The sequence below is a fragment of the Columba livia genome, chromosome 3 (assembly GCF_036013475.1).
Source record: "Columba livia isolate bColLiv1 breed racing homer chromosome 3, bColLiv1.pat.W.v2, whole genome shotgun sequence".
Lineage (NCBI taxonomy): Eukaryota > Metazoa > Chordata > Aves > Columbiformes > Columbidae > Columba > Columba livia.
In genome coordinates this window covers 70,873,104-70,889,397 of record NC_088604.1, presented here as the reverse complement: position 1 = coordinate 70,889,397, position 16,294 = coordinate 70,873,104, and the positions used below count along the sequence as shown (strand labels likewise).

The following is a 16,294-nucleotide window of genomic DNA, read 5'->3' as shown; positions in this document are numbered from 1 at the left end:
GAGTTGAGCAATAATTTTAAATTTAAAGAGTCACCTGCTGAAACTGAACAGGAAGCATTTAACTCTCTGCTGCACTGGCATTCAGTTTGAATTGCCTGGATTTCCAAGACTGGATGTGCAACAGCATCACCAGTGCCAACAGTGGCACTAGTACGTGTTTATGTCTGATACACAAATATATAAACTGATCACAGTCTGTACAGAATACCAAGCTGTGGCATCAGTTAAGTGTGTGGAAAGTGTGACTCCAAAAGCATGTGGAGGTAAACTGCAGACACACACCCCCCCTAGGAACTTTTTGGGGATCTCCATTCACACTTCATGCAGATTCTCAAGAACAACTACTCTCCCAGAAGCCCAGCTGTAAGCACTGTTAGTTCAACTATGTGCAGACAAAGCCTAACACTTACTGTTGTCAGGTACGCTGACCCATAACAGAAGTCAGGCATTTTCTTCACTGCTGTTCTACTAAACAGCTGCACTGTGTCCACAGCTTGGGCACAGCCAATATTTAAACAATAACTCTCGTTGTTACAGCACCCTGTACACTGTTGACTCATTCCTCCATATTACACTACTATAATACTACAGTGCAATCCCTGTAAAAACATAAAAGACCCAGAAGAGCCCATGACCAGAGCTAAGCTGCAGATCTGCAATTATTTTCTACCAGAAATGAATTTTGAAAGCTACCTTAACTTGGTACTAAAACATAACCGGCTCTTTCTTAAGCTATGAAGCTCAGTAATTAGTACATCAAGTACAGCGAGTCTCCTTAAAAAGCAAGTTGGAGGTACATGCCATTTCCACTGAAGATAAGAACACAAGATTTAGACTTACCAGTGTTTTCCCACACAGGAAGTTAACGTTGCTTTGAATTTGGTGTTGACTGCCTTGCTGCAAGCATTTACGTGTAGTGTTGAGCTCCAGAATAGTTTTAGAAACTTTTTGCAAGCCTGTGTCACCTAGGATTAAAAATAAACACACAAGAGAGGTTATCATAATACAGCACCTTCACAGAAGCTCAACAGACAGGCTCCGCCAGTCTTTGAGCAGAGTACAGCTGTGCAGTTCTTGCAGTTTGGAAGACTGGACCCAAATTAAGATAGTGCTTGACATCTCTAATCACTCTTCTACTTTCTCAAAGGTTTTTTAGCAAACACTTTGAATCTTAAAAAGCCAAATAGCAGGTGCCACTACAAACTAGTGACTACCTTAGGAACAAGGGCTAAAGGATTCTATCAGAAAACTGTTACCAACTTGTTTCCAGTACCACAGTTCACTCCTTTCTCCCACCAGCTTCTATTTATCAGCTTCTCAGCCTTTATGCCATTTATACAAATAGCATCCACACTATAAGAGAGTCTTTCATAGAATCATAGAATGGTTTTGCCCAGAAGGGACCTGTAAAGGTCATCTAGTACAACCCCCTGCAATGAGCAGGGACATCTTCAACTAGATCAGGTTGCTCAAAGCCCCATCCAGCCTGGCCTCAAATACCTCCAGGGATGGAGCATCTACCACCTCTCCGGGCAATCTGCCAGTGTTTCACCACCCTCATTGTAAAAAATTTCTTCCTTACATCTAGTTCAAATCTACCCTTCTTTAGTTAAAACCATTCCCCCTTGTCCTATGGCTACAGGCCCTATTAAGTCCCCTTTAAGCATTAAAAGGCTGCAATAAGGTCTCCCCAGAGCTAAACGATCCCAACTCTCTCAACCTGTCTTCATAGGAGAGGTGCTCTATGCCTTTGATCATCTTGGTGGCCTCCTCTGGACTCGCTCCAACAGGACCATGTTCTTCCTATGCTGGGAGTCCCAGAGCTGGACACAGTACTCCAGGTGGGGTGTCACAACAGTGGGGTAGAAGACAAGAATAACCTCCTTCAACCTGCTGATCACCCTTCTTTTGTTGCAGCCCAGGACACAGCTAGCTTTCTGGGTTGTGTGTACACATTGCAGCTCTAGTCCACTTAATGAAGAAGCCACCATCACCTGGGCACAGCTACTGTACTGGTGCTGCCTGCAGACAAGCCCAACACAGACCCACTGCATCTCCCACCCCCTTGAGCACAGCTCACATGCTGCATGAAGGCTGGGGTCAGTGCTGCAGCCCCGCACATCCCTCCCCAGCACCCAACACAGACAGGAAAGGTGGAACACATCTCAGGTTGTGATGAACACCAGCTCAGGCCACTGAAATGTTCCTGTTCAAACATATTTTGGTCAGCATTAAACACCAAGCCCTTTTAGATCTAGCATGCTACCTCTGGCATTTTTGATAGATAGATTTTAATTCTGCAAAGAGTTTTGGTTGAACTACAGAGACTGCTACAAAATGCTAGTATTGATCAGCCTCCCCCTTTCCGTTTTTGTTGATGTCTACACTAGGGAGAAAGCAAGTCAAATCTGTTATCACTGCAGATAGGAGCTTTGCACCTAGGCCAAATGTCGTTTCATCTTAAAAACACACTTGCTGGAACTTCGCCCAGCCTGTTATCTCCTCACTCAAGGCAAGCAAAACTACACTACACCCAAGTAATATAGTCTTGTGAGCAAAAGCAGCAGAAACAAACTGGGCGGGAAGAGGGTACAAGAACCTCACAAATATTCTGTTAGCCTGCAGCAGAGAGAAAGTGACTACAGCCACCAAACTTGCAGGCAAGGCTGAAACAGTGGCAATCAGCGTGGAAACTTGATTGCAACCAACACAGCATCCACTCAGTAGCTCAGGGCTCTCCTGTTCATGCTGCATATGCTCATGCTCACTTACAGGAATGCACATTAAGATGCTCATACCTAGTCACAGCATCCTCCGTATAACCAAGGCAACAAGTATTACTCATTGCTCTATAATCCTCTGCCTTCTCAAGGGAAGGCAAGAGCAGAGACATGCCAGCACAGAAGAATGGCAGCGCAGACACACACATGTGTGTGCAGAATTTGTGCCAGGTTAAGAACCTGCAACAGTGAAGTGTGGCACCACCACTGCAGTTCAGAGCCACCTTCCAGGCACCTGGAGGCCAACAGTGGTTTATATTTCTTTACACACTTCTTATCAAAAGGCTGTCTTCAGGTTTTAAGACTTCCAGCACTGATGCTGGTAAAGGTACCATGCAGCTCTCTTAACCTTAAGAGTTCCATACTACTTTGAAAGCAAGAGTGCTACTTATCACACCATGTCTTCGAAGATGCTGGCAAAGTGCGCTCTTTTCTGCCCTAGATTAGCAGAACGAAGGAAACCACCACAACTTTCTAGGCAAAAGCTGTGTATAGTAACAATATGCACACATGATTAAAAACTCTCCAGTTATAAATGTAAACAGCTATAAGCCCCAATTTAGCGGAGAGCTTATGGCAGCACCATCTGAGGACTTACTTCAATGCTCTGTAATCACTAGTTTTCCCTCAGTTCAAAGAACACACCACATTGTGCTAAAGGCACTTTGTGGGCTGACTCTAATTTCCTCAGTTAAAGTGATAATCAAGAAAAATCAAGTTAAGCCAGCACATCCTGTTTACTATGGGCCAATTTGCATGCTCTCTTCCCCCTTGCACGCTTAGAACTAGTTTGGGAACTTGCTGGAAGTTTTAGCAAGAATCTCTTAATTAGCACATGACTCATCCCTGCCCACAGAACAAGCAGTCTCATGAACCATCAGCTTCCCATGGGCTTCCTTCCAAAGCACCAGTACTGCAACCACCTACCTTTACTGTAACATCAAGCTCCCTCTTTAATGATCACTCACGTTTCTTCCTGACTTTAGAGACTTAACCCTCCCACAAAGAAACACACTACAAATCTACTAGTATAGCTAACAAAAATTAGCATCAGATACTTGACATTATGCAGTTGTGCTAAATCAGTATCAAAGGCACTGTCTACAACATCTTTTGCTCATTCACTCCTCCATCTGTTCAGCTGTTCGGCAGGAGAAAGACAATCATGGAAGACATCCAGTCAGTTGTCCAGAAGAAGGAGGCATTTAGGTGGGAGCTATCATTTCATGTCCAGTCCTTCTACCACTGCTGGACAAAGCGCATGTTTCACCACTCAGCTTAACACAGTTACAATAATACTTCCACTCTTCATTTTAGTAGTAGTCCAGCTAAATGGCACACAAGTCACCAGGTGTCACACTAAGTTAAATAAGTACCACGCCATTTCCATCCTCGCTGACGTTCAAGAACTAAGCATTTGCCTACACCTTGAAAACTTGTAAGGTCAACCAATCAAGCTGAAGAGCTTTTTCTAGGAGAAGCCTTTGGGGTCTCAGCACCAGCCCTGGTACACCTCACTGACACGCAGTTCCTGTTAGTCACAGACCTGCCCTCAGACACCGACTGGTTACTGTCACAGAGCACATGGCCTTACCACACATCAAAGCTGGGAGCAACAAACAGAATCAGTCCCACAGCTGTCACTCCTTGCATAGCTGATATTTAAAAACAAAGATTGTTTGCAGTGATTTTTTTTTTTTTCTGAAAGAATGAAGAAGAGATCTGATTAAGCCCATATTTGAAGAAAGCTTACAACTTAGCAAAGTTTATCAGGCAGCAAATGGCCCTTCTTCCCCCAAATCAAAGCCCTTCAGCTGCACTCAGCTTTGGCATACAAGTAATCTCATATCAGCCTGATAGCTTGAAGACAAGCATGCAGCTTAGCTGTTTTAAGTAACTGGAATCTAAACTGAGTGTCTACACCTGCTTAGACTTGGATCAAAGAGATTCTTCTTTTCTCATTAAGAGTGGGGTTTTGTTTGTTTTTTGATTTTGTTTTGTTTGTTTTTGTTTTTTTTAAACATAAAGAAGCTTGATAACCCATTAGCACAATCTCAACTCATTGTGATGGTGCTGAAGCTCCAATGCAACTCGACGCAGTATGATGAAGCATAGGAGGCATCACTAATAAGTCTCATACTACCCATGAACAAGAATAGAAGAGACAACTTGACCAATAAACCATTGACATTGAATTTTGTTAACTGCACTGCCTTGATTGCTCAATTTATTGTAAAATGGTTAAAAACCTATCTTAATCGTACAGGATTTGTGGCTTAACCCTCAAGAGCCGGTTCAAACAGCATCTACCAAGACCAAGTTACAATTGTTGCCTAATCCTCTTCTATCTATTAGTAGTCAGGCAGTAAGACACTCAAGGTTCGCATACAGTGGAATATTCGATACTGCTCACAGTCATCACCCAGCTCTGTTCTCTCTTCTTCTTTCCACAGGTGGAACAAAACTTACAGAAGCCTCTAGGTCTCACACTTCCCTGGAGAAAACAGGCTTCCTTAGGCTCATTCAACCTACCCCGTTCCAGTCTCACTCAAAAAGCAAGTTAGAACAGGAGCCCAGATGCTGCTTCCTTTGGTAATCCACAGGCAACTGATGCGTGAACCGCATGAGTTGAGACACATCAGCAGGAAATAAAATTCTTCCTGTACCATTTTAGGAATGAAACACACCAAGTGGTCTGAGATGTCATCTTCCTCAAAGCAGAAGATGCTACTACATGCAATTGCAGCCTGAATTCAAATACAACCTAACCAGTCATCCCAGATAATTCCAGAGCTTGCATATACCACACTACATAAAAAAAAACCCACGTGCAGCCATGAACTGAGATATACCCTTTATTCATGCGTCTGGTGATTTTTCAAGCCTGGGTCACAACACTGGTCATTTGTTTGAAAAGCACTGACTGACCACAGCCTGAAACCAAAGTATCTCTACACTTAATGGATAAGGGTGGGGAGAATGGAGGCTAACTAGACACTGTGCGTCTGCATACAGGCAAGAATCATCCTTCTCCTCACCATCTTCCAGCATTTCAAGCTCAAACACTTTTACTGAAGACTCACAGCTTCTCATATCTGCTGTCTGTCAGTGGAAAGCAAGACTGGCAAGCATGTTAAATTCAGACTTCAGATCTGCAGGACTATGAGGCAGCCTGAAGAGATGTAACTCTTCAGAAAGCTATTCCTTTATTCCATTAGAAGTAACAGTCAACTATCAGAAAACCTCTTTATCGGTATTCATATATTACTGTTTCATTAGCTGAAGCACAGAAGCAACCTTGAAAATAAAAAGCATCCATTAAAATAAGCACAGAAATACTGTTCAGAGCACAAGCTGCTTCTGATTGATGAAAAGGTGCAAGCATGCATATAAAAAATAGGCCAGTTTCATATTTAGATCAGCATGCAGAAATTCATCACTCCTCAGGATACCAAGGACATCTGTGAACTACTGAAGCAGTCACCAGATTAGACAAGTGTAACTGACAACAGAGGACCACATGTAATTGACTTCCTTTCTGTGTGTAACAACTTAAAGACAGCAATACTCCAAGACTAAATTACAGAGAGTAACCTGACTCTGAACCAAGAGCTGATGTTACATCACACTAGGCTGTGGTATAGTTTAGAGCTCTAACTCAAATTTTATCCTGTGTTCAGTATCGAGCTCCAAACAACAGTGTGCACAGAGCATAGCCTACCACAGGATAGATGCACTTATTTCTACTTGAGATAGTCTTGCATGGTTTCACACTAGATTACAGTTAATTAGACCTTAAGATAAGTTTCACTGTCCTGTGAAGTGATTATCTGCAATCAGATCAGGTTTGCCCAAATTTCCCTGGTAAATCTAGGACAGAATAAAGTTTTACATTGCTCTGAGACAAAAAAAGTCTTTGCTAACACGTCAAAGTTTGCATCCATGCATCCATTATCATTACTACTCTGAACCACTTACAAGGAAGGACTCTCGTTTACTTACCTACAGACAGATAGGTCTTCTTATTGATGTCATATGCACAGACTGCACTTGATCGTCCACACTCTTCAACACCAAAACAGAAGTTTATTTTATAAAGCACTTGTTTGTCTGCATCAATTGCTTCCCATGTGTGACTGAAAAGGAAAAACACACATCATTTGGTATTCATATTGTCTGCACTGCCATCATCCAGATGTCAGTCCCTGAAATAACCAAGTTATAAAGCAGACAGCACCACTAACTCAAGTTTCTTATTTGTGTTCTATATCTGTAAATACCAGAAACAATTGTTATTGTGTCGGGGTCAAGAACAAAACAGGTTTAACCACCTAAGGACCATATATAGGGTCCATTTTCCCCTTTCTTGAACACCCAAGTGCCCATTGTTGCCCATCAAATCTCTGTGAAGGCCCCTCTGACTAGGCATATGACAAGTGGCGAGCCTTTTCCCTTGAGAGACTGATAAATTTCTCAAACCTCTTCGGCAGGCTGCACACTACTGCACTGTAGCAATACCCAATAACTGCAGCAGAAGTGCTAAGTCTCAGAGGAACAGAGCAGCCAGTATCACCCTGTCTGCCAGCAGCTGAGCCACCTAGCTTCAGAGTCAAAATGGGGGTTGAGATTCTCGCAGCATTCAGACTACAAGATGCTAATAATGCTTATGAGGGCCTAGCTACACATTTATACATTTTAGATACATATATATCTCAATATTGAAAGGACAGTTTCTGAAGGGTGATGTCCAAAGCTGGAAAACTGGGATAATGGTTTTAAACTAGAAGAGGGGAGATTCAGGTTAGACATGAAGAAGATGAGGGTGGTGAAACACTGGAACAGGTTGCCCAGAGAGGTAGTAGATGCCCCAACCCTGGAAACATTCAAGTCTAGGCTGGATGAGGCTCTGAGCAACCTGATCCAGTTGAAGATGTCCCTGCTTATCACAAGGAGGGGGGGGTGGGGGTGGACTAGATGACCTTTGAAGGTCCCTTCCAACCCAAACCACTCTATGAAAACGAGCAGAGTAATCCACAAGAGACTCAGTGAAAGATCACACCAGCTAGCTACAGTCATAGCAGAAATTCAGCTCTCTAAAAACTGGTAAAGGAACATGAAGCTCTGGTTAAATACAGTGGGGAATAAATGAGAGCAACAGAAGAAAGCAACTAAGGACAGTGTAGTTCAGGGCTAAAGCAAGGCCTCGTTTCCCTCAGCACCGGGCTGCAGCAAGATGTGACACCACAGCACCAGTCTCCAGGCAGGCCCAGGTCAGCTTGTCTGGAGTCAGGAGCTCTTAGGGCAGCCTGGCTTGCTGGCACAGTGCTCTGCCCAAGCTCTATTAAAAAGGCACAGTTCAGTAAACATTTGCTGTCAGCTTAGCTCAGCTACAGCTCTATTGCTGGTAGCAGCCTGCATCCTCTGTACAGGGTTGATTTTTGCAACACAAGAGATTCCTCGGCTTCCACTCTGTCACAAGGGGCAACTTCAGTAGGATTTAATACAGAGTTATCACATCAGAAAACTGAGGACAGCACAGTGACTTAGTAGGTGTTCCCATTATTTACAACTCATACAGGGTTTAATGCATCTCTTTGATTCATAGAAGCATTTGTCTTCATCTACAGATTAGTACCAAATCCAGCAAGGGAGCTCAACTCCCTCCTCTCAGCTATCAAGAAATTACAAGTTGACCAAAAGCTTCAGCCACAAGGTTTGTCTGCCTTAATCTCTAGCTCATAAGTGTCTCACCACTTGACGTTACCATACTCCAGATCCCACAGGAGGAAAACTCATTCTTGTCCCACTCGGAAGCCCAGTCCTTAGGTGAAGGAGGGGAAACAGCAGTTCAGCTACTTTACATTTTAAATCCTATGAGAACTCCTCTCAAATTTAATGCATCCCATCTCTAATCAAAGATTCAGCAGTAAGTTATCACATACTTTTCCATTTAATTACTGACTATAAGGTTTTTGGCTTCCCTGTACTACAGCAGCCGTACTAATTTCAGTCTGCTAATGGCTGGAACAAGTTAGGGACAACTACAAGAGAATTCTCTCTGTGAACTGAATAAAATCTTTACACCTTAATTATATCCTTTATAATTAAGGATAGGCTCAAATATAATAACATAAGGCTCAAAAAAATAACTTACCAGGTACTGAGTCATACCTAAAACAACCCATAAAATTACTTTTTAATCAGATTTAAGGACTGTGTCTCAATCCTAGACAAGCACTTGTCGCTATTCTTTCCTCGTAAGCAGGCAGAGCTGACATTTTACAACCATACCGATTAGTTCTCTGAGCTACTTTCTTGCATTTCTGAAGTGGATAAAGACAATTCTGATGCAGGACGATTATGAGAATCAAGCTACAGTACAGAATAACCAAAGTTCAGCAAGAGAAGAAAGCCTGACAAGTCACACACAAAAGTTAGAAGAGAACCTGACTGTACCTTCGAGGGCTCTGAAAAGACCAACTGATTAAGACTAAAGTTGGTTTTACCTCCAGAAGGAAATGCACTTCAATCAAAGTTCAATTTCTTCACAATGAAGACCCAGAAAGCTACCACTACACTGAAAAATTCCCAAGGGCTCCAGTACTCTTTTTTGACTGATTTTGGAAGACAACATAGAGGTAACATACATCACTAAGGCATGAAGCATGAAGTTTTTGATCAAGCTAAAGTGATCTTCAGTGTGGGATTTTTTTTTTTTTTTAAGAATGTGAAAGTTAAAATCTGTTTGTGAACTGAACGAGAATCTAAGCTGTTCACACAACAGAATTATCACTCTGAGAGATTAAGGGTTTTGCTTTCCCAGTTCCATGTTATGAAACAGAGAAAATCAACATCTTCAAGTCAGTTCACCCACATGCCAGAAGCAAAAGAGAAACAAGATGAGCAGCTGACAGAACAGAAGCAAAGCTGTCACTGAAGCCAGCCCTTCCCTCCATCCTTTTACAGGCCCCTGATCATGCTCCAAACAGCACCTTCTGTGGTGAAGAAAAAAAAAAAAAAAAAAAAAAAGAAAATGTAATGCAGTTTCAGAGTAGAATTACTTTCAAGGAAGTTCAAGGGATTTATTTTTTTTTAATGGTTGGGGGAGCAGGGCAGGATTTATTCATTGGGAGTAACAGCAGGCTGGATGCAGCCTAAGCAGCTATTCTCATCAGAGATATGCAAAACACACTTTCACGGTAAAAGCCAGAATTATTTCTCTCACAACACTCCTGGCACTAAATCTGTGCCTGGGAATAGTTTCAAGTTGCTTGTGCTCTACTTTTCAATAAGACACAAGCTGACCTCTCCGCTGCATCCCGTAATGGAAACAATCTGTTAGCAATCACATCGCCCATCTTGACCACAGCTGAGCCAGGCAGACAGGCTTCCTCCAGCCTGGCACTCACCTCCACCAGCCACAATGCCTCATGTAATTACCCCCTCACCAGGGCCTGCCAAAGTTATCTCATTTGAAGGGCTTAAGCTATCCTGGACTCAATGCAGTTGATCTGGTTTAGGGAGCTGTTACACCAACAGCTTTAAAAAGCAACAGCTTTGCTGATGAGGTGGGGTGGATGCACCCTCTGTCCCGGGGGCTCAGTACAGCTGCTGCCTCACAGATGCCATCATTCCAGCAGCCATTTCTGGTGCAGTTCAAAGAGCTGGGCTCAAACCTGGCATCTCCCTTGATGAAAACTGTCCGGTATTTATGCTGAAATCATGTGATGCCTGTTTCCAGATAAACCCAGTTAGAGCTCTGAAGCATATCCCTGTACCAACCCCCCAGTGCAGGCTCTCCTCCTCTCTGTCCCCTCCAAGCTGCTGGCCCCAGCACACGACACACGCTGGACCCAGGGACCGCCCTATCTCAAAATTAACTCTGCAAAAACAACAGGTGTGTGTGCATGTGTGCAGAAAGAGGACTGAGCTCAGCCAGTTCCCACTCTGTCTGGCTGTGGTGTCTGGCTGTGCACCAGTGGCAGCAGCAGGCAGGATCCCCTTCTGAAGGCAGTGCCAACCCCAGCCACTGCTGAAAGCAGTTGTGCAAGCAAGGTCCAAGCGAGTTATATTGAATAACCTTCCTTGCAGGTCAGCCTTTCCAGCTACCTAGCTTTGTTTTTAAGACACTCAAGTGAAGGCATGAAAAAGATAATCAAACTACTTTCCAGCAAGGTGTAAGATCAAGAGAGAGCTCTGCATTTTCTTGACAAAGCAAAGCAGTAGCTGATCGAAAAAAATGAGAAAGGGAAAAGCAAGTCTAGTTCACCTTGCAGATCAGTAGCCCAGGCATTGAAGTCAGACAAGGCGCAGATAGTAAACAGCTGTCACAGCACGTGCGTCCCCATGCCAGAGCCACTTTGAGGTCTCAGCACTACTCAACCACTACAAAGCCAACAGAGCACCAGCAAGACCATTGCAACTGTTCTCCTAACCACACTGAAGTTTTTGGTTCCCAACTCTGACCTAGGGGATGACCACTAGAATGAGGAGCACACCCTGCTCCTAACAGCTATAAAACAGTTAACATGGAAACACATGCTTGCTCTCTGGTGAACGCACCCAAGTGGCTCATTTTGCTGAAGGGGTGTTACATGGACACCGGCATAGAGAGATGAGGCAACCTATAACCAGAGCTGGAGAGCTGATCAATACATGATTATGCATCTACACAATTTCATGCTCATCAGCTCCTCACCTATGGAAACATCACAGAGTTGAAAGCAGTATCTGAAGCTCTTTACAAGCAGGTTCAACCAGCATGATCGCAGACACACAAGCTCAGGAATTATTTCCAGTGTGATCATTTCAAATCTGAAGCTAGCACATCAGATCTACTACTTGCCATAGAAATGACCATTACACATGGTCAACATTTTAGCACAAGTATCTATGGTAAAGAAACTTGTTTCTATATCAAAGCAAGTTCTCCTCACAGAAAATGAAACATTGAATGGCACACAGTACAAAGCTATCACTGCCACAAGAGCTTTTCAATGCATCCCAACTCATGCTTAGCTCTGCTCTACCTTACCTGTCACTTTTTCCAACCATCACGCACAGTACATGTCTTCAGGCAAGTTTTCTTGCATATGCATCATGCGTAATAGCCTCACAGTTGCACCACAAGTTGTTCAGCTTTCTCCGTCTGAAAGACATTTGGTCTTTCAGGCCATACTCTAAACTCCATCTACTACATCATGTTATAGAATGCAAAAGAAAAGGTATAGCAATTTGAAGTTCAAGTACGCAAGAGCAATAGGAAGCTTATGCGCTGAGAAATCATATTTAAGCGATTATAATGGTAGCTTCCCAGACATGTGAAGCAACCATGCTCATATGCAAATAAGTCCAGTAATTACTTATTTATGACATCTCCCACTTAAATATGTCACAGTACTTAATAGAGCTGAGCAAGTTCACCTAAAGGTCACATCTCTGTACTCAGCACTCGCTGCTTCACCAAGGCTAAGCTGAACACCAAACCCAGCGCTTTCAGTGGCACACAAGAGCAGAGTTGTGGTTTCACAACAAAAACTGAAAAGACAGTGTCTGAATTAACAGTACTGTACGTAAAGTGTAGAAGTTGCATTATTAATAACTATAACATTAAATGTAAAGTAGAATTGAGTTACAACCCCAAAATTGGAAATTCTGCATAACAGCACTCCTGTGATGTACAGCAGTTTAAGGAGTTTTCCTTCCACTCACAAGTCTAAAAGTTATAGAATTTATGCACTAACTCCTATCTTTGCACAGGAGATTAAAACATTACCTGTCACCAAATCATCTCTCATCCAGGGTAGATCATCAGGCAAAACAACATATAGAGGAAGCAGTTTGTATTTGCTGCCCCTCATTAAAACTATAAACATTTCTTGCATTTCTTTTTTTCAGAAGTGAAGGAAAATTTTACAGCAACTTCTCCAATGTTACATAGAAGGTGAAGCCAAACTGTCAAGTTTTCTTTTGTTTTTAAAAGCAGATGGATTTAAAGAACAGTTCACAGAATTAACTCCAGAATTTGTTTCTGCTGTGTTGTCACATGAAAGATAAGGGGAAGAAGAAATAACAGCAAAACAGACCAAACTGACTACTAACTTCCTGTATCCAACCAGCTCCCTATATTCTTTCCCAGGTGCTCATACTGCAGCAGTCCTGGTGACATCTCTACACAGAGGATAAAAAGAGAACTCAAATTGCAAGTCACACGACAGCACAGTCAGCTATCAGAGCATACAAGAACAAAGGCGAAAGCGTGATGAAATCAGTCACTACAAGCCATGACATTTGACAGAGTTTCAGAGAATTAAAGCTTTTCTTTCCCCACACTGTCCAAGCTTATCAGCACTAAGGCTACACGAAACAAACAATAAGAACCACTAGCTCAATTTTAAGTAGCCCGCCCCTTGCCGCAGTTCTTGCGCAAAACAGTTTTGACACCCTTCCTCCTCCTTGGAAGACCACCTTCCTAGCCTGAGTATCACTCTATCTGCTCTTACTTAAAGGAGAGTCAGTGCCTCTTCTAATCCCCAACATTTTCTTTCCTTGCCCACCTTCTGTCATTCACACACCAGACACAGATCCTGCTGCAGCTTCATCAGCCCTATTGTGCCACACAAAAGTCAGGACAGTTTTCTTAACTGTCATAAAAGAAATCAAAACCTCATCTTAAGGCAGTACAAAAACAGGTTGGTCAGGAACTAGTCCTGCACACCCATGTTGTATCTTTTGGCTGAAACATCAGCCAGTACTTTAAGTGTTTGCATTACCTAAATGCATCGTCCCTCACTTGGTATCTTTTCTGCAACTGTGCCTGAGATGACACTTCACCACCAACCTCCATGGGGTCTTCCCACCTGCCAGACTGCAAGTTCTTGTTTCATCCTCTCCCCATTCTAAATTACTAGGCATGAGTCCTTCAAAGCAGTTTTTCCCACCATGGCACAACAGTGAGCACGTTTCTGAAGCAGTCCATCTTAAAAGGAAAAGTGCTAATTATGATATCTATTCGCAATTTCTTTTTTAACTTGCCAGCAATAAAAGGAAACTAGCTTCAGTAATTCGCATCCAAAAAGAGACTGCAGGTCTCCCAATGGCACTCCCAAATATGCCTATAGCCACAGACATGCAACAAAACCAAGACAGACATTGATAGGACTTAACACCATTCTCAGAATAGGAACCACTTGAGAGTCAGGTCATTCAGGGTAGAGGGTTTTTTTTTTCAAAAATCGTTAGAGTCAGAGGAGTTAAATTCCCTCCAGCAACCAAAAAACAGTTTCTCATTTCTGTTTCAATTCTACACTTAGGGCGGTCATCTGACAAAACCAATTTTTGCCCCCTCATGGGTTAATCTTACAAACAAACCTACTTTTTCTCTGTTTCATCATTTACCAGTACCATAGCCCAGATTCTCTCCGGAGACCCCATTCTCTCCAGTGACTCAGCCTCTGCTCTCAGCGCCACATTTACTGTGTACATCAGTGCCTGCCCAGTACCGTTGATTGAGATAATGTATTCCTGTAAGTGCCACTGCATATTCTGGCTAATAAACGAAGAAATGAAGACTAGCAAGATACTGTTCCCATGATAAATTCATGGCTGAATTCAGAGTAGGAACACACCAAAACACTATGAATAGTGCCATTTCCACATAGTAGATCTCATTTCTCAAAGCTTTCTTAACTCCCCGGCAAGTAACTTAATGGAATCTGACAGAACCCTTAGTCAAAAGACGACTATCAAGCGACGCGACTTCCAAACCACTTTTAAGTTTGGTTTGGGTTTTTTTCACAGTATCACAGTATGTGGTTTGGTTTTTTTTTCACGCTAAAACGGATGCAGCGACATAAACCAGCAGCCCTGACCGCAGGCGACTTGAACATAGCAAGTCTCCGCACCTTCCCACCTGCAAGTACAGAGCCACGGGACGAGGCCCCACCGGGGGCTGCTCCCCGCCCCAACTGACAGCCCCGGCGTCCGCTCTGCAGCGGCTCCCGCAGCCTGACACACCAGTACCGCGGTGCCTTCGGCACGGACCGAACTTGCTCTTGTGCCCGGAATACCTGCACGCCCAGCCGCAGCTTCCCCCAGCGCTCCCCGGCCTGACCCCCACCAAATGGGCAACCAAAAGACCCTCCCGGGTGGCCCCGGGGACAGCCCCACACACACACCGAGCCCCCGCATTTCCCGCTCGCTCATACACGGCCCCACGCAGTGCAGGACCAAGCACGGGCACCGGGAGACCCGCCTCGCCCGGCACCCCACCGGCTACAGCCCTTCCCGGCGGGAAGACCTTCCCGAGCCGCCGCCCGTCCCGTCCCACTGGCCACCCCCCGCTCGCCCACCTGCACAGGTCCCGGTAGCTGTCGCTCAGGGCCGCAGCGACCCCGCCGCCTCCCTCCGGCCGCAGGGGCAGCGACAGGAGGACGAGGAGTAGCGGGGCGAGCGCGGCGTGGCGGAGCCGCGGCGGCGCCATGCGGGGGGCGGCGGGTGCCATGGGCCGGGCCGGGCGGACGCGGCTGCCCCGGGACGTCAGGCGGCGCCGGCGACCAGCGGCACGTCATGTGACTCCTGCCCGCCCACTTCCCCGGTCATGTGATCGCCGTCATGTGCGGGCGCGCCGCTCACATGATGCGCCCCTTCCCCTGCCGTGGAGTGGGTGGAGACTCCGGCGGCCGCGCCCCGTCCCGTCCCCCCGCCCCGAACCTGCACGTGGTGGGCGTTGAGCGCGTGCCACCGGCTCGCAACGGTGCGCGTGGGGGTGGCGGTTACGCGGCATTATCGCTGCGGCGCGGCCCGGGCGGGCAGTGAGTCACAGAATCTCGGAATGCCAGGGATTGGAAGGGACCTCAAAAGATCACCTAGTCCAATGTCCCTGCTGGAGCAGGAACGCCTAAGTGAGGTTACACAGGAAGGTGCCCAGGTGGGTTTTGAATGTCTCCTGAGTGGGAGACTCCACAACCTCCCTGGGCAGCCTGTTCCAGTGCTCTGGCACCCTCACGGAGAAGTTTCTTCTCAAATTTAAATGGAATCTCATGTGTTCCGGTTTATACCCATTTCTACTTGTCCTATCATTGGTTGTCACCGAGAAGAGCCTGGCTCCATCCTCGTGACACTCTCCCTTTATATATATTTGTAAACATTAATAAAGTCACCCCTCAGTCTCCTCCAAACTAGAGAGACCCAGCTCCCTCAGCCTTTCCTCATAAGGGAGGTGCTCCACTCCCTTAATCATCTTCGCTGCCCTGCACTGGACTCTCTCCAGCAGTTCCCTGTCCTTCTTGAACTGAGGGGCCCAGAACTGGACACAATATTCCAGACTGCAGTCAGTCTGTCAGTCTGTCTATCTATCAGGCCAGGCCGGATCGGGTGCATAACGGCCACCGGCGGCCACTGCGGATGTCACTGCCACCACCAGACTGAGCGACGTCCTCACTACCCGCTCACAGGAAACAAGCGGCCCAGAGCGCCCACCGTCCATGTCCCCCAGCGTGGGTGCACAGGGCAGC

At 45.1% G+C, this 16,294-nt stretch overlaps 1 protein-coding gene across 3 annotated transcripts in view; it reads right to left on the bottom strand.

Moving 5' to 3' along the window:
- IGF2R (insulin like growth factor 2 receptor) overlaps positions 1–15,380 on the bottom strand; it is a 59,114-nt gene extending 43,734 nt beyond the window's left edge. Inside the window, exons 1-3 of one of the 3 annotated variants that reach the window (XM_065057554.1) lie at positions 15,131–15,380; positions 6,783–6,916; positions 841–965 (exon numbers count right to left, since the gene is read on the bottom strand). In XM_065057554.1, the coding sequence (XP_064913626.1) occupies positions 841–965; positions 6,783–6,916; positions 15,131–15,282 (411 nt within the window). In that variant the 5' untranslated portion in view covers positions 15,283–15,380. Of the gene's footprint in view, positions 1–840; positions 966–6,782; positions 6,917–7,111; positions 7,255–11,814; positions 12,074–15,130 lie in introns of those variants that run through there. The other 2 variants (XM_065057556.1, XM_065057555.1) reach the window with 2 other exon arrangements.
- Between the last annotated feature and the right edge of the window lie 914 nt (positions 15,381–16,294).